The sequence below is a fragment of the Dermacentor albipictus genome, chromosome 2 (genome assembly GCF_038994185.2).
Source record: "Dermacentor albipictus isolate Rhodes 1998 colony chromosome 2, USDA_Dalb.pri_finalv2, whole genome shotgun sequence".
Classification (NCBI taxonomy): domain Eukaryota; kingdom Metazoa; phylum Arthropoda; class Arachnida; order Ixodida; family Ixodidae; genus Dermacentor; species Dermacentor albipictus.
In genome coordinates, this window is record NC_091822.1 from 90,689,108 (window position 1) to 90,711,330 (window position 22,223).

The following is a 22,223-nucleotide window of genomic DNA, read 5'->3' on the forward strand; positions in this document are numbered from 1 at the left end:
CACACTCAGGACAGCACTACCATTGTTACTACCCCCACTGATGTCCTTGCTGCGTTACATCGCTTTCTACCGAATTACTCGGTGATTCAGCAAATCACATCAAAATATCCTCACTGCAATACATATGCGCCGTAAAGAGCACACTTACTTTATAAGAATAAACATCTGATGCCTACTTTGCTAGAGTTTGGGATCTGGCAGGTCTGGTTTGTCGTTATTTCACCCAGTAAAGTGCAGTTTACTAATCTGCTATTTCCAGAATCTGTCCACTCCCCAGGATACGTCGTCATAACGGGAGCTCATCCCAGATACACTGCAATGTGAGTTCACGAGGCCATATGATACGGTTCTCCATGTCTTGCCTCCTTCATTGACAGAGAGTTAATTGTTCTGGTGAAAAACGCTGTGAAATATACAAGTAGCTGCATGCGATTCCCTTACAGGCTTCCTGACAGCTTGCTTTACCAGATTCCAAACTGTAGGTTCGAAATGGATATTTTTATCCAAGGTGTGCTCATTATTCCAATGCTATTGCCGGCCAACTGTTTGAAAGCCTCACATTTGCTCGCAAGCACAAAACAGTTCATTCACTTTGCGCCGTGCTGCTTGGAGATTGCTCTTTCTAAGCGGTAAATTTTGCCCTTTTTGATTTCAAATTCAGAGCAATCTTGGTCCACACTAACATGCACTGCCTTGTCTTGGCACTTATCCCAAGTGCAATATATTCTACTTATACACTCCAGGGACTACCAAATTCAAAGAATAAAAGGATCGGAAGTCGTCGTTAGAAAATTACAGTAGAAATGATTTGAGGAAGGTAATCCACACCTTACAGCTATCACACAATGTGTGAAACAGGGAAGGGGCACGTCTAAGAGGACACTAAAAAGAAAAACAATTTCCCCGGTGTTAGTGAATTACCTTTCCACATACGAAAAACCACATTCTTACCGAGACACGACTGTTGCTACGCCAGAGAAGACGCAACAACAAAATCCGCGACTTCAAATTGGCGACGCCACCTTCAGCTATCGGCACCAGCTACCCATGGGGTCATCGCTTTTGACGCCATCTGCTCAGGCGTACCAAGCTTGCGTCAGAAAAAAGAATTAACTACATCGTATTCTAAAAAAGAAAAATACTAAAGTTACGATGTTTCAAGAACTTTTATTGAACCACAACCGCCGAAATGCGAAAAGGATACTTTCCTACCAGTGACTCGGCAATGAAGTATAGTCCCTGAGATTTCGGCGCGACATTCAAAGTTGGAACATTCACCACCTTTCTTGCTTATAATAATCAACCTATTGCCGCAACATCAATCAAAGTACAGTTTTTCAAGAGTACCCCTTCAACCCAAACTACTTCAGTGTTCTTTTTCAATGTTTCTTCAAGCACTCCATCTTCTACGCAGGTATACCTTTGAGGACATATACAAAGATCATGAGTCGTTCGACTCTGTGAAGGTGGTTGACCAGTAAAGCAGTTTAGCACACGACACGGCGGTAACTCATAATTTTGAAGAAAGGTAAGAATTCATTTATTTGATGAGTGGTCATCGTGATGAAAGCTACGTACACATTGTTTGATAATGTCAAATCGATACACGTACTCTACTAGGTGGTCGATAGGGCCGGGTCAGTGTGGCGTCGGACTGGATGTGTCTCCAACAAGGAACGAGTAAACTGCTCTATTTTCGCTACCGACACGTACACATGGAAATCACCGAGGATGCCAACAGGGGTAGTGTCATCGCAGCTAACTTAAGCAAAGTCAGCAGCCATGAACATTACCGGACTATGAGTCAGTGAATTTTTTGTATATACGCATATCTTCCTTATACCATCATCATTCATCCACCCTTTCCCTCCCCGTCCCTTTTCCCCAGTTTAGAGTAGCAGGCCAAATCATGTTATAGCTCAGGCCGACCTCTCTGCCTTTCTGTAAATAAATTTCTCTCTCTCTCTCTTGCTTGCTGATGGGGGTATGTGCCATTGCTCACGGGGTATGAGCCATTCATGATGACAGTTTTCGACATGCTCTTCTGTATGTTGTATGCATGGTTAGAAAGAATATAAGCACTGTTCGTTTAACTTTGCTGGGTGCTTGTAGCCTCTGCCTTACGCGGCTACTAGTATTGCATTTTATTTTCCTTGCCTACCTCACACGCTGCCTGTCGCTGCCTGCCACACGCTGCATCTATGCCTATGAGCCATAGATGATAATAGTTCTTGTTCAAGCAGAACAAAAAATAATGGAACCCTAGCCATATATAGCTTCAATGTAATATATTTTCATATTTACCACGACAGCATTGGCAATCCCAACTAAGTAGAAATTATTTTCTAGCAGCATGCTACGATGCAGTCCCACAAGTCCATAATAGGTGTAACACCCTATTTTATAGAACATTTTTAAATGCTCCCGCATTTAAAAATAAAAGCATCAAAAGTATTTACTAGTCTTACCATGAAAGCTCGGCAATAATTCATATTTTCTCAAATTATTACCCTATACTGCCATAGTTCGTCACGATTTTTGCTCCGAGCCCTCGTGCGCAATGTCTGGCTGCCACCTGCGAGCTCTCTTTCTATCGACCAAGGACACGAACGTCCACTGAACGCTCACAAAAAAGCTGAAGCCTCCAAGGACCCAGAACATCTCGTTGTACGAACCAAGGTCATCCCTGAAGAACCCTGAAAAAGAAAATGAGAAAGACATGTTCGGTAGGCCAACAGAAACAGCTAGTTATTTTGGACTTGAATCAATACTATAGGCTCTGCAAGAAATTAAATAACCTATGGGCAAGAATTGGGAGTTTCGCATGAAGGGCACAGCACTGACTGCGAGAACAAGGTTCAGCGTAACGCATGACAACGTCGCCCAGTGTTGAAACAACACGTGGGTCAGACTAACGAAAAAGAGATACGCAGCTGCGCCAAAATTTGTGGCGCCCTTACGAGCGTTAATACGCCATGTACGACCTGTAATGCAGTAGCACAGGCGTCACTACGTTGCCCGTAAGGAGCCGCTCCAGTAAAATTGCATAACGTTCAGGTTCGAGCACTCATATTGCTCTGCCGTTTTATCATTTCAAATTCTCAGATGATTTAAAATAACAGTCATGGGCTGTGAGTTATATGTTTCATCAAGTGTGTTTAGCAAGTATAATTAGTGTTATTGTAATAGCAATTATATCGAGACCCTAGGCGCATTTTTGCCGTCACCATCGCCGTTATCTTCTGGATAAAATCGAAGGGCGATAACACCGCCGCGCGTCGTGTGCTGTATGTGCAAGTGAAAGCACGCGAGGAAAGCCGACGATCGCGGCTCAATCTGGCGCGCGCGAAGGAAAAATGTGGAGAGCACACCGCCGTCTTCCATCGCGCGTAAGACCGCGGAGGGATGAGAGGGAGAGAGGTGGGCGCACTTGTGCTCCGGCAGCAGCTAAGGCCCCTGAATGAAACCAATAGATAGCGACATACTTTTATGTTGCAGCCGCCGCTACTACGAGGAGCATGCAAGGAGCAGGAGAGAAGGTCTGCATCTTGGAATTGGTTGAGCGCCATCGCATGGTATTTCTTGCGTGCTTTTCTCTATTTTTTTTTCTTATTTTCCTCTTCTTGTCGCGCTCCCCACCTTGACAGTTGGCCGCCGAGTTTCCGCGGCAAGGCTTTCACAAAGTATATCAGATTTTTTCGCTGAGTGACATGGCTATCCGCACCGTTGAAGAACTCAGTTCTTGTTTTGAGGTATGTTAGGTATTTATTTTAAGAGTGCCAGAGGTGCAAACGTGTACGAACGAAACTTATTTCTTTGTTGAAGGGGTACGGAGCTCAGGCATGGGTTAAGCTTACCCGTGCCTGAGCTCTGTACCCTTTCAACAATAGCAGGGGTCCTATTCTCGGTGCTCATTCACAATTGTTTTCCTGATCGCGCCGTCGCCAACAGGCGCATCAAGCTATGAGTGCGTAGGCTCTGCGCTGTCATAAATCGTGCTAGAAACGTAACACGTAAGATTGTTGTAGTACTGAAAGAGCGTAGCTTTGTCAGTCCATGCCTTCGTTAGGCGCTGCGAATATATATATATTGCGAGGAAAAGGTGTTCGCTACCAGTGCAAGTGATTTTGATTGACTATTGTACTTAGGCTTTCTCCGCTTCGCCGTCTCGGTAGGTTAAAGTGGCGCATGAATGCTTTGCGTCATATTCACCTGACACTTTGCAATAGCGAAAAGTGATCAACTTTGGCCTCGGCATACGCTTTGATGACAAATAATGTACAGGTTCCCCTGTAATGTTCGCGCTTGAGAGACAACGGCACCAGTCTACCATAAAAGTGTAGGACAACTTTAACTGTATAATGAGATGCCAGTGTCATGACGGAATGACGAGAATAGCTCAGATTCCCCACGTGGATAGGGCACGTTTTTACATGACGCTCACGTTATTCAGGCGAATATGCCACGTGCCTTGTGTTCAGTGGCACTCAGATGATTTTTTTTTATTGCGAGGCTAAATGCTTCAGGGAATACAGGGGTATGGGATGGGGGTGAATAAAGATGATTAAATGAATAAAAAAAGGTTAGCGGATCTAATGAAGTCTAAAAGGGATCGATAATGTGGTCCATGCGTCCACTCAGTGTAATCACTAGGATTATAATAATATTTTTGGGGTTTTACGTGCCAAAACCACTTTCTGATTATGAGGCACGCCGTAGTGGAGGACTCCGGAAATTTTGACCACCTGGGGTTCTTTAACGTGCACCTAAATCTAAGCACACGGGTGTTTTCGCATTTCGCCCCCATCGAAATGCGGCCGCCGTGGCCGGGATTCGATCCCGCGACCTCGTGCTCAGCAGCCCAACACCATAGCCACTGAGCAACCACGGCGGGTTGTCACTAGGATTATGCGGCGAAAGTCCCGCTACTGCGAGGTGCCGGAACCTCCTCGGTTTGAGTGCAGGACAGACCCACAGCAGGTGGTGGATGTCGGCTTCAGCATTTCGCGACTTGCAGACTGGACTCTCAGGGCGAAGATGCAACTGGCGAATGTGCGGCCACTTCCAAGTCACGGCAGGAGTGAGGGCAACCCCGACCCGTATCCTCCAATGCGCTACCTCCTCTGCACGTGTAAGACCGCGGGGGAAGTTTACCACATGGAGGTATGAGAGCACGTGTGCGGCGCGGGAGGTGCTCCTTTCTTGTTAAAAGGAGAGTGGCATCATTTAGGTGAAAGAGCTGAGGCAGTGACGATGGAGAGATCGCGAGACGGGTGGAAGAATCCGCGCAGCTTTGGAAGCTTAGAAGGTTGCGTGGGATCCACTCGATAGATATTGGCTGCGGGATGCGTGCCGCCAGAAGATCAACCTGCTGACATATTTCAGGGCTGCGACTGACGCGTCGCAGAAGCCGCGCCACCTGGAGGGTATCAGTGCGGATGACGATACAGGCCGTAGGGACTATGGGAAAGGCGACCACAGAGCGCAACGCTTCTCGAACAGCAAGGAGCTCAGCACAAAAGGAAGAGGCTCTTGTACTTGAAACCGGAATGGCACGGGCAGGTGCGCAAGGGCAAAAAAGTACGCTGGTCATTTCACTATCCTAAATACTTGCATCAACGTAAAGCACGATGGAGCCAAGCGGCAGGTGGGCGTCTTGAGCTATAATTCGGTCACGAAGCGACGCCGCCGCGTGATTTGATGTCGAGCGACGTATATCAGTTGGCGTGTCATCACCCAGCTGTACGAAACTCCAGGTAGGAAGAGCTGGCGATGGTGGTGGTAGAAGGGAGTACGAGAAAGCGTAAGCTCTGAGAGCACAGATTGCGTGTGATAGGCTGGCCTTAAGCCTGCGAGCATCACGTCGCTGCTTCACCAGCTCATCTAGTGTGTTCAGCTGTGCATTCTCTTGGAGAGCCATGATCGGGTTGATGCGGGGAAGGCAACGGATGACCCTCATTGCCTCGCGATTAACAGCTTCAAGGCGATCCCATTGTGCCCTCGTCAAATGCTGGAACTGGGAATGATAGACAAGGCGTGGTTGCGCTACCGCCTTCACCAAATGTCCCGCCAGATATGAGCGGGCGCCGCCCGTTTTAGTAGCAATGCGCCTAATCAGACTCAATGTCGGAATCGCCTGCTTTTTAGCGCTGGAGAGCCAAGCAGTTCCGGTTCCTGACTCGTGGACCGTCAGACCTAGAATTTTTATATTGAACATTATTGAAGTGACGTGGAAGTGCAGCGCAAACAACATCAGAGTTGTTGAATCGGCAGCTACATAGTGCTGCACACACGCAAGCGCATCGAATTTGGCGTATACCGGCGAAACCTTCATCGCACCCCTTTCACTCCGGGCAAGTGTCATTAAAAATCAAAATAAAGAGTATGATCAATGCAATAAAAATAACTGGTGAAGCAGGTTGATCCGTGCAAGCAGCGACAGTGTTTTCGCTTACGAGTACAATGCAAGGCCCATGGACGACATATAAATACATTCAAACCCTTACAAAAATGACTTTAGACTGTCTATAGAAAGTCTATAGACTTCTTATAGACGAGCTTTCCTTTCTATAGATTTGGACTTTTGTTGATACAAAGTCTGTAGACTGTCTATAGAAGAAAGTCGATAAAGTTTCTATTTCTTTTTGTCTATACGCAGTCTATAGACGGTCTATAGAAAAAAAGTCGATAAGGTGTTTGCTCTTTTTTGCCTACTTCCCCTCTATGGACTACCTATAGACGAAAGTCGATACAGCTTCTATCTATTTTTGTCCATACTTTGTCTATAGACTTTCTATAGACGAAAGTCGATAAGGTTTCTATTTCTTTTGTCTACTCGCAGTCTATAGACAGTTTATAGAAAAAAGTCGATAAGGAGTTTGTTTCTTTATTGTATCCTTCCCCTCTATGGACTACCTATAGACAAAAGTAGATTACGGTCTCTATCTATTTTTGTCCATACTTTGTCTATAAAATTAAATTAAATTATGGGGTTTTACGTGCCAAAACCACTTTCTGATTATGAGGCACGCCGTAGTGGAGGATTCCGGAAATTTCGACCACCTGGGGTTCTTTAACGTGCACCTAAATCTAAGTACACCGGTGTTTTCGCATTTCGCCCCCATCGAAATGCGGCCGCCGTGGCCGGGATTCGATCCCGCGACCTCGTGCTCAGCAGCCTAACACCATAGCCACTGAGCAACCACGGCGGCTATACTTTGTCTATAGACTTTCTATAGACGAAAGTCGATAAGGTTTCTATTTCTTTTTGTCTACTCGCAGTCTATAGACAGTCTATAGAAAAAAGTCGATAAGGTGTTTTTTTTTATCCTTCCCCTCTATGGACTACCTATAGATGAAAGTGGATATGGTCTCTATCTATTTTTGTCCATACTTTGTCTACAGGCTTTCTAAAGACGAAAGTCGATAAGGTTTCTATTTGTTTTCGTCTACTCGTAGATTATGGACGGTCTATAGAAAAAAGTCGATAAGGTGTTTGTTTCTTTTTTGTCTGCTTCTCCTCTATATGGACTACCTATAGACGAAAGCCGATACAGTCTCTATTTATTTTTGTCCATACTCTGTCTATAGACTGTCTATATTAGACAGTTAATAATAATAGTCGGCTAAGGTTTCTATTTCTTTTTCTCTCCTGGTGTATTGAATGTCTATATAAGAAAGTCGATAATATGTAATGCCGAGTTCCCATACTCCCCGCCCTCTGCGAAGGCGATGATATGGCACTGGTTCATGCGCGACCGGCACCGCGTGCAACCCCGGCGCGGCGGGCAAACCGTGCAGACTGCTAGTCGTCATTCGGTGCAGCTGCACCGAACGAGGATCGCGGCGGAACAGGCAACGTCTGAGCCACAAAGGTCTTCCAGGCACCCGAAGGCCCTAATCCTGGCTGCTTCCCGGACGTACACTTCGCGAGACCAGCTGGTGAAGGTCAGATGGTGATGATGTGGCAAAGGTGGTGAATAAGTCGCGAAAGCCGGCAGACCAGGTGGTGAATTCACCACCTGGTCTGCCTCTGAGTTGTCGTGGTATTGCATGTCTATAGATTAACAATAGACAAACATCGTTAATCTGGGCCCAACCCGTGTACGCTGTAACCAAGCGCAGGTACCGGTGGATAATACGTAGCTGCGTTTGATATAAGCCACTGAAGTTGTATACTGCTGAGATTGCTGTAGAGCCTATTTGTAGACATTAGTATACACATAGTGTATACCTCCGCATTTGTTGACCACATGATATGATCTACGTAGTCGGTCTCGGCAATCCCAAGACAGTCTTCACAGTTGTCGCATCACTTTTGCGGCAGTAGAATAAAGAAAGCAAAACGCCGATCCAATTGTTATAATAGTTGTTATGAACGCCAGCTTCAGCTACAAGTGGATTCCAAACAGGCATCGAGCTAACAGCAAGGACACTCGTAATGTTTGTAGCTGACTACGCGGACTTTGTGAATGTGCGATGAACCGATGTCGCGCATGTGGTGTTCGCGTTGTGTGTCGTCCGATTCTCGGATACTTTTCACATTTTCTTCATACCTCGGCTGCGTCACTAACATAGGGCGGTTTTTTGTTGACTGATATCCTGCACTGTAAACCCATCAAAGTTTCTCATTCACTTAAAATAGGTGCCAAATTATCAGAGCCCACCCAGTATTTCGCCGGCGGTATGCCTGGGCAGCCACGCATATGAGTACCTCAATGCTGTACTGATTGCTTTGACCTATCACCGGAACAGAAAATTAGCACTAACATACGTGCGGGCATCACATTTGGTGGTACGCTGGAAGATATGCTACAAGTACGCTGTATTACTAATCGACGCTGGCAATAATGCGTCTGAAACCTTTGAAGGGCCCTGTAATGGCTTTTACAAACAGCGCATTCAAGTTAGCGTTCCAGTTTCATACGATAGCCCACAGCGTTTGTCATACAACCTGCCAGCGCATTTCCTTCGTCCACGAAAAAAGATGAATAATGGTGATACAGATGAATAAGCCACCCGTTCCGGCGCGCATGGCGCGCAGAGAGAGAGCGAAAAAAAATGAAGGAGGAAAAGGCGCTCACACTCCTCCGAGCGCGCGCGCTTTCGCGCGCGGAGCTCATGCGCGTGCGCGGAGATCTTGCGCATGCGCGGCGGTGCGCCATCTTAACGAGTGCGCCAGGCACGTATACGGTTGTACCGGTGTGCGGTGTCCGCCTGAACGTTGGTGTCTGTGTATGCGTGTCATCTTTGTGACATCACACGTCAACTACACTGAACGGTAAGCTTTAGCAAAGATGTTTTGCGTCAATAGCTCATGATTATGTGAGCGCATTTCGTAGCGCGAAGCGGCTGCATGTAGCGCAGGCGACTCGGGTATAGTGTCGGTTTGTCGTTGACGTGGTTTCATAACGCGCTCTTGTTCTCGCTTCTACTATACGGAATGTTTTACGGCGAGCGATCGCTCGGGCTTGTTGATTTTCGCATAATAGTTTAGGTGCGTAAAGAAGGAAGCTACACTATGTTTTAACTTGATATTGAGCTACCACTAAGCGGATTGTGTATGTTGGGCAGCCAGTGTGGTAGATCTCATTTCGTGGCGCTTGATCCGGCCGCGATGAATGCTGCGCCGCATGTGTAGTGAAATTCTCGTGACACGCTTTACGTATATATCTCGAAATTGTGTTAGCATCAAGAATGTTCTGACAGACACGTATAGTTAAATAAATGCTAACGTACTCGGATGAAAGGCCGTGTTTGCGGGGCATGCATCAGCAGTGTGTGCACTGCCGTTTTCGCATTGTTTAAAGGTAGCAGTATTTTTAAGGTATCTGGCAACCAATCTAAATAATTTTGGGAAGTTACCGCAAGCAAAACACGAGACTTGAAGAAATGTCAAGCGAAAATCTCTAGATTCACCCACTCTATTTATATGCAACCACAAACGCTTTTGGAGCATGAAACCTGCGATAAGCTCAGTCACTCGCAGCTTCGCAACTTAGCCGAAAAAATTGGAGCACAATAAATTAGTCGCTCCGGGAAGCACCTTTGCACGTTTCAGACTGAAGGCATTGCGTTTGACGGTAGTTGGAAGATTTGTTTTTTGTCTCTTTTTTGAACAGTTTAGCAGCAGAAGTTATCTTTCGAGCTATATGAAAAGCGTTAAGCGCCTTTCGATGCTTCGGGGTTATGCAGTTTACGTGCTCTTAATCTCTAGGCAGCTGCTGGCGCAGATTCGCATTGTGCCAGTCGTGCACGGTATGAAGCCCTTGTCGTGCGCAATAAGTGTTCCGGTTTTCATTACTGTTGCATGTAGCGCCGTCGTCTTGGACAGACTGCATACTATATGCGCTGTACAAAAGAAAAAAGAGCCAGATTATCAATTTGGTGGTCTTTATTTAGTAGATAACGCACAGATTATTCAAATAATTCAGTGGACATTGCATTTGTTCTACCCTTATTAACACACCTGAGAGATCGTAACATGTTTTAGTTGATAAGTAACCTGATCAGTACGCCCCCATTCATGTGCATTCTACTGAAAGTGTGGCAAATGTATTCATCTCGAAGTATGAGAAAAGAGACAATGCAGACTGTTCTAAGCGGAAATAAATTGCAAATGTTAACGTGATTGTTCAAAACTGCAGTCAGTATGCTGAGCATGCTCGATCGGCACGGGCACATTGCATTAACACCTGAAAAATGTGCACAGTTCAGCAGGGTATCTTTGTTTCAACAATTATTATTATAGGAATCGTTTGGGATTCTCACATTTCTTTTATTTTTATAAGTACACTGTGTGTCACATGAACCTGTCTTGAAACGAAACGTACCGTTGCTAACACCGGCGACCATTATGGTTGTCTAACTGCTTATCATACTGTAATATAACGAAACATCATAATGGCACTGATTAATATTGCCATGTAGTCTTTAGTCATAGGTAAACAAAGTTAACTAGAGGCATAAGTGGTGAGAGCAAATTATATAGAAAACTACTATTGAACTGTAAAAATAACTCATTGTATAGTTTTCCCTCACATTCTTGCATTTGTTTTACGCGTGTCTCTGTGTCTTCCGTGCTGTACTCGTGCGGCCATCAATTACGAACTTGCCGAAGCCCTTGTCAGCTTTATTAAACAAGGGATTCAAGTCAGTTGCATCTAATCCTACATGTTAAGTGACTGACGTGTTATTCGTTTTATCTAAATATTATGGACTGGCACTACTTGGCAAGCATTAAACCATAGTATTTTTTATTGCACTTAAGCTGCAGGCGTCATAGATTGCCAGAAAATTTTCATGAAAACAGCCAGGAAAGGCTTGGAAAAAGATCGGGAAACTTTAAATTGGCCACATAGGTATGCTGTCTTGTTACATGTCAAAGTTTCCAGACAGTCTCTGTGTTAAATATATTTTTAAAACGTTTCACTTCATAAAAATTGAGGGAAATTGGTTCTATTTATTGAAAAAAAAAAGAAAGTTAAGCAGACTGACAAAGCATTTCTTACTCAATATGTTTTTTTTTTTTGCGTTAACTAAACGTCCTGAACCTCGATAGCCTAGAAAAAATTTTCATCTTTCAAAACACCTTAAATAATTTACTGTGATAGAATTCATTCGAACTATACTATCAGTTCTGTTTCCTAGGAGGTGCATATCTGTCGTGCCATGACACAAAGTGCTCGTGTGGTATTTCGGGTGCTCATGTGGTATACCTAACTTGGAAACCTGTTAGCATGCCCAAGAGGCCTCATTACCTGCAAGAAATGAAGGTACCATATCAATACAATCAACCCATCTGCCATCTGTTGAAGTTATGGCCAATGACCCATTCATTTAAAAGTATGAGAAATACATTTCAATGTGTACTAAGCAAAATAAATTACAATCTTAGGCATGATACTGGGAATATTCCAGTCACGTCTTCTGAAAACATCCCTCTGCACGGGCATACTTAACTACCAGCCAAAAAAACTGTACAGACAGCCCAACTGGGTAACGTTTCCGCAATAAATATAGGGACCATTTGGGATAAGTACATTAATGCATCATATATGAACTTGTCATAAAAGGGAACATACTGTTGCTGACACGAGCAGCAGTTGTGACTGTTTAATTGTTCACCATACCATGCAATAGCACATTGCATAAAGGTACTGATTTGTATTGACAAGCAGCCATTAGTCATAGTTAAACCGCATTAAGTATTGACTTAGATGGTTTGAGTAAATATATTCAGCTGCTTAATGAACATACAAAGAATACACATCTGTTATTTTTGCCTCATACTGCTGCATGTACTTATTTGCAGCATACACCTGCAGCACCTTTGGGACTAATGACACAAAGGTCAAGGCCAGCCTGCCGACCATGCTTGCCAAGGAGTAGTGTAAATATTTAATCGGATTCCATAATAGCATAAGACAAGAATTTAAGGAATTCATGTATTATATCCAGCAATAAAAACGGTTAATGCATTGCCGGTGCATTTGTTTTATTTTTTGCACTGCATGATTCAGCACTATATAAATTCTTTGTTTATGCAACATATATGAAAGTACAGCTGGTTCAGGAGCTTTATTAATCTACTAACGGTAATGCATAAGTGCAGATGAAAAGGAACAGGTGCACATGCATAATATCTGCATTCCATGCATTTCATATCTATAAAATGAAATGAAATACATTCAAAACGTTTTGCTACCGCATGTAATGAAAAATGTAAACTAACTTGTAGATAGCCGCTATGGAGTTATGGCCTTATACACTCTTTGTAGACTTGTCTATAAAATGTCTGTTTCTAAAGAGTGTCTATAAATTAATGAAAATGCATGTTTGTTGGCAAGTGTATGCAGAATGTCATAGAAAAAAGTGTATTGGATTATAAAGTTCTGTTTTTGTAGACTGAAGTCTATAGAATGTTTATAGTATATATACATTTGTCTGTAGACATTCCATAGACTTCAGTCTGCAAAAGTAGAACTGTAAGCCTATACACTTGCCCATAGACATTATGCAGACAACTGTCTACAAACATGAATTTTAATTAATCCATAGACACTCTAGACTCAGACTTTTTATGGACTAGTCCATAAAAAGTGTATGGCCATAAGTCTATAGACGGTCTATAGACAGTCTATAGACTCAGACTTCTTATAGACTAGTCTATAAAAAGTGTATGGCCATAAGTCTATCGAAAGTCTAAGGACAATCTATAGACTCAGACTTTTTATAGACTAGTCTATAAAAAGTGTATGGCCATAAGTCTACAGACAGTCTATAGACAGTGTATAGACAGTCTGTAGACTCAGACTTTTTATAGACTAGTCTATAAAAAGTGTGCGGCCATAAGTCTATAGACTGTCTATAGACTAGTCTAAAGAAATGTCTATAGACAGTCTGTAAACTCAGACTTTTTATAGACCAGTCTATAAAAAGTGTGCGTCCATAAATCTATAGACTGTCTATAGACCAGTCTAAAGAGATGTCTATAGACAGTCTATAGACTTCATAGACAAATGTCTATGGACCGTCTATGGACTTTCTATAAAAAGTTTTGTAAGGGAACAAAGCTCTGGCATGTATACAAACATCATGTACATTGCGTATACAATATTGGCGAGGAAAAGAAATATGATTTTTGTGCTAGTACTCCACAGCAAAAGGAATTCGTCCAGCAAACTTGCCTCAAAAGCCTTCTTCTAAGTGGAATTAGGCAGCCAACCCGAAGCCACAATAAAGGCGCGCAGTTGCGCGCCGAAAAAGCACAAAGGAGGTCTGCTCTTGCCAGTTTCATGGCGTTCCATCATCGCTATTTTCAGGGCACACAATAACCAAGTCCTAAATAAGGTAAAAATTCATGCGCAAACACCAAACAACAATTTTAATATTTCACCTCCTGTAACTCTATGAGCGGCTTCCGAGCGAACGACCAAACTGCGAGGGTAAGCTACGACAGAAAAAGCGAGCTGCGAGAAGGCCAGGGGGAAGGAGAGGCTGGGCATGGTGGAATGTCGCTACTTTTTAGATTTATTCAGGGACCTTAGCAGCAGCTGCGCTTTTCGCGTCCGGGCGCTAGAAGAACTGGCGATCGCGGCTCGAACTCGTGCGTGATGTATGGAAAAATGCTTGAGGCAGCCCGGGAGGGAGGGGGGGGGGAGGCTTTTACTACGCCAAGTGAGTGCTTTACACGGCCGTGCGTGGTCGCGCACACCGTATCTAGGACTTTAGGGATCTCCAGACGGCTCACGTACGCGTTTAAGTTCGCTGTGTGCTCGCTGCTGTTGCGTTCGCTGCTGCTCACAACCGCGTTGTGACAGCCAGTGCGCGTGCTCGTCGAATGTGATGTGTTCATGTTTGCTTGTGGGTTCTGACACCATACTTGTTAATTCAGTTAGCAAGTGAGTGTTTCCAAGTTTATACGGCCGATAAATCTATAGTCTTTACATCGTACTAATTGGCTATCACAATCGTTGTTCCGCCTTTCGGGGGAAACTTCAAGTTTTTATTTGATATTTAAACACACATCCACACACGGAAGAAAATAATGAAGAAGCAAGTGGGGAACTGCCACAAGAGACTTAGCCTGCATACCCTTTAGGATGGAGGGCAGGGAAACGGGAAATTGACCAGAAGGGAATCCAACAAGAAATATGCAGTCAGCTGACAAGCCACAAAGACGAAAGTAAAGCAAGACATAGACTGAGTAAGTAGGATCAGCACATTAAGGCAGGAACAACAAAAAGATGAACACAGGTCAAACTAATTACAAAAAGATGTAAAAACGCTGACAGTGACGATGAAGATTTGTCTCGTGTGTAAAAGAGATACATAAAGATGTGCTTATCACTTGCGGGTGAATATTTATACGGACATGAGAGCATTTCTGTGGTACAAACAGCAGTGACACGGAATGCACCGCAGCGAAATAAAACTAAGCGTCTTGGAACGAATGGAAAGCATCTTGAAACGCCCATACTGACGTCCATGATGCCCTTAATAAATCAATTTTTGATAGCCAAATTCACATTTATGTTTACTAGGCGATTTTAATTTTCTAAACATAGTGTAGCAAGACTGTGTTCCTTCCCTTATGCAATCATCTTCCGAGTGCGCCCACTTTTTAGACATCTGCGCCGATTTCAATCTAACCCAAATGATTCATGAGCCCACACACAGTACCAGGACTTCCTCTAACACTTTAGATGTCCTTTCTACAACAGCTCCCGATTTGGTCTCTCCTCCAACGTACCTAAAAGGAATCGGAACCTCTCGCTTCTGCACTTCGCACTTAAGAAGGGAGTTCGCTCCAGGAAAGTCGTTAAAACTGTACGTGATTGCAATGCCGCCGATACCACATTCATTACAACTAAAGTAGAATCACTCATTGCTGACTACACACACAACTTTTCTGAACGTGCAGTAAAAATGAGAACTGGTCATTGTACGAAAACAAACTGCTAACACTGATACATCGCTACGTGCCTAAAAGGAAGATTGTTTAGAATGCTGCCTCAACGTTGTTAACTGGAATCCTACGCCACCTACGAAACAAAAAGAAGCGAATTTTTCATCGCGCCAAAGCAACTAAGTGCACCGAACTCTGAGAAGCATATCATTACATTCAGGCTGATTATGCTATCGCTATTATAAATGCAAGGAAGATTTCTTTCGATAACGCTTTCCCATAACTTCTGTAATCTAATGCACGGAAATTCTGGAATATTGTTGGTGGGAAATAAAACAGAGTAATTGAACTAGCCCGTTCTGACAATGTTGCATCCCTTTGAAACAGCGCTGGTGCGTATTAAATGACGTATTTGCTCCCGTGTTTTACAAATTTGCTCCGGCTACTCTACCGTCTATAAGAAGTTGCTCTTGTTCACCAATGAATTATCTTTCAATAACGTGGGTAGGCATACGAAAGTTCATTGAAAGCCTGATATCTCCTTGATCCGGTGAAGATTCAATCAATTGTAAAATGCTGAAAATTCCTGAACCATATTCTTCCACTATGCATTCAATGCTCTTTTACCAGTCCCTACATTTCTCTGTACTTTCAAGATATTGCAAGGTTGGCAAGGTTGTTCCAGTCCCTAAATCAGCTAACACTCATTCTCCCGACAACTAATCCTATATCACTCATAAGCATACCATATAAAATATTGGATCATAATATGCATTCTCATATGATCGACATCCATTAGTCTAATTTCTTGTTTTGGACTGGATAACAAGGTTTCAGAAAAACACTTTCATGTGAAGCACAACTGATATGTTTTACTAATGACCTATTTAGGGTACTGGCATGGGCTTCGATGTAGACTGCGTGTTCTTGGACTAGGCCAAAGCTTTCGAAACTTTTTCACATGGTCTCCTCATCCTTAAACTAAGCATGCTTAACATTGTACCCAATGTACTAAACTGTATTAAAATCTTTCTATGTAATCTAACCTAGTATGTTTCTCCTAACGACTGTTTAGGCTCACTCACTTCTGCCTTCTCGTGTGTACCCCAGGGATCGCTAATGGGACCACTCCTGTTCCTTGTTTATATTAACGACCATCCTAAATGCATTTCCCATTCAACTATTACGATTTTCAAAGGTGGCTGCGTCATTTATCGCAAAATAGCTAACCACACTGATTCTGATAACGCTTAAGACAATCTAACAAGCGTACCCCACTTGTGCGATAAGTGGTTCCTGCGACTAATGGTTAATATATGTAAAACAATTCGTGAACTGCGTTCCACAAATAACACCGACAAAATGTCTCCTTACTTCACGACACTTCTCTTGAGTCCAACTGGTACAAATATATTACGTGTTCTTATCTCGCGCAACTTACCATGGCATACGCATATCGAACACGTCAGTACTAATGCTAACCAGTTTCTTGATACTTGCGTAGAAATTTCTCTGCTGCACCTCTACCGTTAATATTTACCCACTACAATACCTTAGTACGGCTAAAGCTATAATATGCATCCATAGTATGCGATACCTGTAAAATCACAGAGATAAAGACACCACGTTTCATGTTATCTAACTATTCCTGTTAAGCCAGTAATACTTCCGTGAAAACCACACTACTGTGCATTTTCCACAAGATATATCACCACAACCAACAATAAAGGACGATCTCAATGATCGCCCTTCATACACTTCATCCCGTTCTGATGACAAGTTTTTAGTTGGTGTTCCATTTTTTAGAGCGAAAATCTTTCATAATTCTTTTATTCCAAAAATCAGTGCCGACTGGAGCGACCTTTCTCCATCCATCGCTGCCATTTATGATGTTGAAACCTTCAAGACTACTGTATTTCCGGCCGTTCTTTAGAGCGCATTATTTTATAATTATGTACTGTTTCTTTTTCTACTCACCACTGCTTCCTCTAGTGCGTTCGGGCCAGGAAGGTATTCGAAATGAATAAAAATTACTAAATTTCGGCACAGTTCTCGCTTCGCAATACTGCACAGTCAGAGACGATAGAGCCATTAAATTATTGAAATCCTGCTGTTCTACACGTCAAATCTACAATGCGATTATGAGGTACGCTGTACAGGAGGGCTATGGATAAATTTTGACCACCTGGGTATCCTTGAAGGACTCCCAATGCTCGGTACATAGCACTTTTGCATTCCGCCCACACTAGAATGCGCTCGCTGTTGCCGGGCTCAAATCCGCCTCCTTGAGTTCAGGAGCGAAACGTCATAGCCAGTAAGCTACCGTGGCGAGTAAGAGGCCGCTGTTTAAGAGATAAGTATTAACAACCAATTTTCCCATCCCAACGACTGACACCGATTGAAAGAGAGAACAAGGTGATTGTTCCAATCTTGCCCATTTATACCTTTATTCATTTTATTGTGCGTTTTCTTTTCAAATATTTACTTACTTTGATCGTAATAATGCTTTACGTTGGTTCGAAGAACTAATAATAGGCGGGTTTCATCCCAGCCAGCTTATGTCTTATTTGTGTGCATGTATTTTCACATACGTTTCGGATTTGCTTCGAAAAGGCTTTGCACTTAATTGCCTGGTTATGCTGTTGCAAACTTCATCATCAAAAATGCCTTATCCTAAGCTTCACCATCGTTAGAGAGGGTAAGAAAGGAGAACTTTGCCCAAAACCAATACCACGGGATATCGAACTCGTGTCGTTGCAGCAATCACCACTTTTGAACCGGACGCGGTAACCCCTGTGCAAGAGTAAGATTTTTTGTTTTGTGTTACAAAATAGTTAGACAATCTAGAAAAAAAGTCGCATTTTCGCACGACAGGCGAGTGTTGATAGCGATAGCAAAGTATTTTACCTTTACATGTTGTATGGCTCTCAGTTTCATCTGCCAGGTAAACTGCACTAAACATCCGCCTAATAATTAAATTATCAAGCATGGTGGTAGGCGCTCACACGCAAAGATATACGGATCTCACTCGACCACCAAGAACATTCGCTCTCACAACGCTGGTGTAATGAATAGCGCCGGCTGTGGGGAGTGAACACTTCGGGCTTCTCAATCAATGCGTGCCGGAAAGATGAGATTACGCGACTTTCCACAGCAGGCGCACGGGAACACAGCATGCATGAAGCCACCGTCCATTTAAGCCTACCTTAATCTTCGCACCCGGCGCTGATAAAATTCCTGATACCGCCCGTAGACCGTGTACGCCCTCAGCAGCCATGGCCGAGATAGACGAGACAGGCGTTCACACACCCCCTGGATTGTGCCTGATGAAGCTACCGGGCGCGCACTTACCCGCACCGTCTAGCACACGCATGATCATGTGAACGAAAATTGAGCTTGCCGGAAGATGCGCACATCAAAGCACCATCCTGCTCGGCTCACACTCGCACGCTTTTCCTCGCACACTTTTGCTCACAGCCACAGGGTACAGTACGCTGGGAGTGTACGGCTTTTATTCCACTTGGTATCTGCAGGGAACATCATGATGACGCTGAAGATTTCCCTCTAGTGTCCATAAAATTGATATCGCAATAAAAACGACGCAGCTCGAAAAATTACAGGAACAACAAGTACACTGAGAACCAAGCTAGCAAACACAAGCGTCCAATATAGGTATTCAGTCCCGTAGTGATTCTGACGTGCATGCGCAATAAACATGTAATAATTATGGGGTTAAACGTGCCAAAACCACTTACTGATTATGAGGCACGCTGTAGTGGAGGACTCCGGAAATTTCGACCAACTGGGGATCTGTAACGTGCACCTAAATCTAAGTACACGGGTGTTTTCGCATTCCGCCCCCATCGAAATGCGGCCGCCGTGGCCGGGATTCGATCCCGCGACCTTGTGCTCAGCAGCCCAACGCCAAAGCCACTGAGCAACCACGGCGGGTCAATAAACATGTGAGCAGCAGGTTTAAGAAAGAACGGCAGCGTGTTAACGGTGTTTCAGCAGAGAACTATGGCATGTCGACTGCAGTTGACCAGTTGTGCAAGGTTTTGTGCTCTACACAGACTCTCAGAACAATGGCGTCTGCGCGTGTTTTTCAGGGGCCACTGCGGGTAGCACTAGAGTGGATTAGGATGGCGTCCGCATCACATAAAAGTTGTCCTTGACAAAATGATGGTTCTATAGAGCACAATTCTTTGTCATCATGGTTATGAATAAAGCGTGATGGATGGATGGATGGATGGATGGATGGATGGATGGATGGATGGATGGATGGATGGATGGATGGATGGATGGATGGATGGATGGATGGATGGACGGATGGACGGACGGACGGACGGACGGATGGATGGATGGATGGATGGATGGATGGATGGATGGATGGATGGATGGATGGATGGATGGACGGACGAACGGACGGATGGACGGACGGACGGATGGGTGGATGGACGGATGGATGGATGGATGGATGGATGGATGGATGGATCGATGGATGGATGGACGGACGGATGGACGGATGGTCAGCCCCCCGAAAGTGTGGGAAGTACCCTAGGAATGCTAATCGTAATAAAGTTATATGTCCATCTTGTCAAGCCTTGCTGGGAGGGACGCCGTTGATGTCTACGACTTCCCTTTCCACAGACCGTCCGACTCTAGGTGCTTGCTTGATTGTGGATATGTGCCACGTTTCTTTGTTGATCGTTCTTGTACGGATGGATGGATGGATGGATGGATCCATCCATCCATCCATCCATCCATCCATCCATCCATCCATCCATCCATCCATCCATCCATCCATCCATCCATTTTCCGCCAACCTATATCACCAGGCAGTCCATGGTAGAATGGATGGTACATCGGGCTACTGTACCGAGAGAAGACAGATTGGGACCAACCATTGGACCAACTCACGTCACTGCATATGTGGCAATGTGTACGTAAGTGCCGCTCTTCAATGAACCTATTTGTCGCCGACATGGGTCCATGGGAATGCGGCACAGGGTGTGAACCTCGGCACAGGGTGTGAACGCCGTCATGGAGTACGTCATGGAGTAATTGAATCACTTACGATGTGCCAATACGCATCTAGCGCTCTTCAATAAACATATCTGATGCCAGCTTTAGGTAAGCCCGCATATGGAAGTAAAAGATGTGCCCTTCTAGAACGGTGAAAAAGCATGCACTAATTTTCTTCCATGGTCCGAGGAATCGAACACATGACACGCGTGGACTTTGCAGCGGCGCTGCGAGATGGAACAGTGAGTGCAGTGCGAGTTGCCAGTGGGAACCTGCACTCGCGATAATGTTGATGAAAGCATCATACGATCAGCCATCGAGATAAGCCAGAGTTAAAGTATTGGTGGAAAAAAGCGAAAACCTGATTTGTTACTGACATAGGCAGTGGTACAAGGTAGATGGAGAAGTTATGAAGACGAGAAAACACTTTATGGAAATGTACACCAAAGTAGCAGAATGAAAAACATGTATAGCATCCCCGATTAACTCAAGCAGCTAACTGACGATTTATCATCGCCAAGATCCAAAAGACGTGGGAATAAATCGTCAACGTCATCATGATCGTCATCATCGTCGGGTGCGCGAGAGAAGAACAAGGCTGCACACAGTTTCATTGTTTCCCTTACAGTACGTATCTTCCCTGCTTCAGTGCTAATCACATTACCGTCGACATTCATCGTGAGGTGGCTTATGCCGATTTCTTAAAAAATAGAAGCATGTATTTGCGTAGTCAGAGGGAATGTCAAAGGAGAGGCCGTCCGACTCAACTGGAAAATGCTATTTGTTTTCAAAGACATCTGGTGATGGAAATAAATCATTATATTATATTATTATCTCATGAAGTAGGAATAGGGAACGAGACCCCGTTTGTACCAGGTGCTGTTTGTGTCAGTTTCAACTCGTTAACTCCAATCCCGTTTGATCATGGTCAGTCTTGCCCTGTTTAACAGCGTTCTGTTTGATCCCGGTTAGTTCCAGCCTGTTATCCCGTTTCAGACCTACTTATTCCCCAATTCCGACCACGTTTGTTCAGTATGCTTTGATGTCGCTTAAAAAAATTCCCTCTTTAAACCTATTTGCTGTACTTATGGAATTGCAATCAGCCTTAAAGACAAATGGATCTGCAAGTTTACTCCAAGAATGCCACTGCCACATATAGGTTTGCAGTACCGTTGCTTGATACAAAGATGAATACGATTTCCGGCATACATTATATAGCATAAGCAACACTGGCGTGACACATCATGAACAAGTTTTGTGTAACCTATGAGTGCGTTCACCATCTATGACCTGCGAGAGTGTGCACCCTGAAAAAGACTGGTGCCTCATATTGATATTTACTACTAGTATCCAAATGTCATTCTTTTAAGTTTACTACGTGCCTGATAATTCGTACTCATCTTATTGCTGTGTTGTGTTACTCTAGTGGTTTGTTGAAAAATCTAAAATAAAGCGTAATTTTGAGGTGGAAAGACTAAAGGCTTGCACTTGTACATAGAAGAGATAATAGAAGTAGTGGCTTGCACTCTTACATCAAATAAATAAATGTACTTTGCGTATGTATTTTGTCCAACCATTTCAGCTTTCACTAATCCTCAAGTCCTCCGGTTGAAGCAAGAGCACGTCATACATCTCGCAAGCATTGTTTATTGGGCCTTCTAATGGTATTTAGATACACCGTGTCTGCTGACAGAGACCATTGGAATTTGTTGCATTTTTGAGAGCTTGCAGGGCACCTGAAAAAGTAAAGCCAAGAAATTATTTTCAGTAATCCAATAAGTGAACATAA

General features: G+C 43.9%; 1 protein-coding gene across 7 annotated transcripts in view; it reads right to left on the bottom strand.

Annotated features, from left to right (window-relative positions):
- Window positions 1-1,942: 1,942 nt before the first annotated feature.
- Window positions 1,943-22,223, bottom strand: part of LOC135901024 (monocarboxylate transporter 12-like) — an 85,661-nt gene continuing 65,380 nt past the window's right edge. For 6 of the 7 annotated variants that reach the window (XM_070532977.1, XM_070532980.1, XM_070532976.1 and 3 more), the window contains one exon: window positions 22,072-22,170. In XM_070532977.1, coding sequence (XP_070389078.1) covers window positions 22,103-22,170 — 68 coding nt within the window. In that variant the 3' untranslated portion in view covers window positions 22,072-22,102. Of the gene's footprint in view, window positions 2,697-22,071; window positions 22,171-22,223 lie in introns of those variants that run through there. The other variant, XM_070532978.1, reaches the window with a different exon arrangement.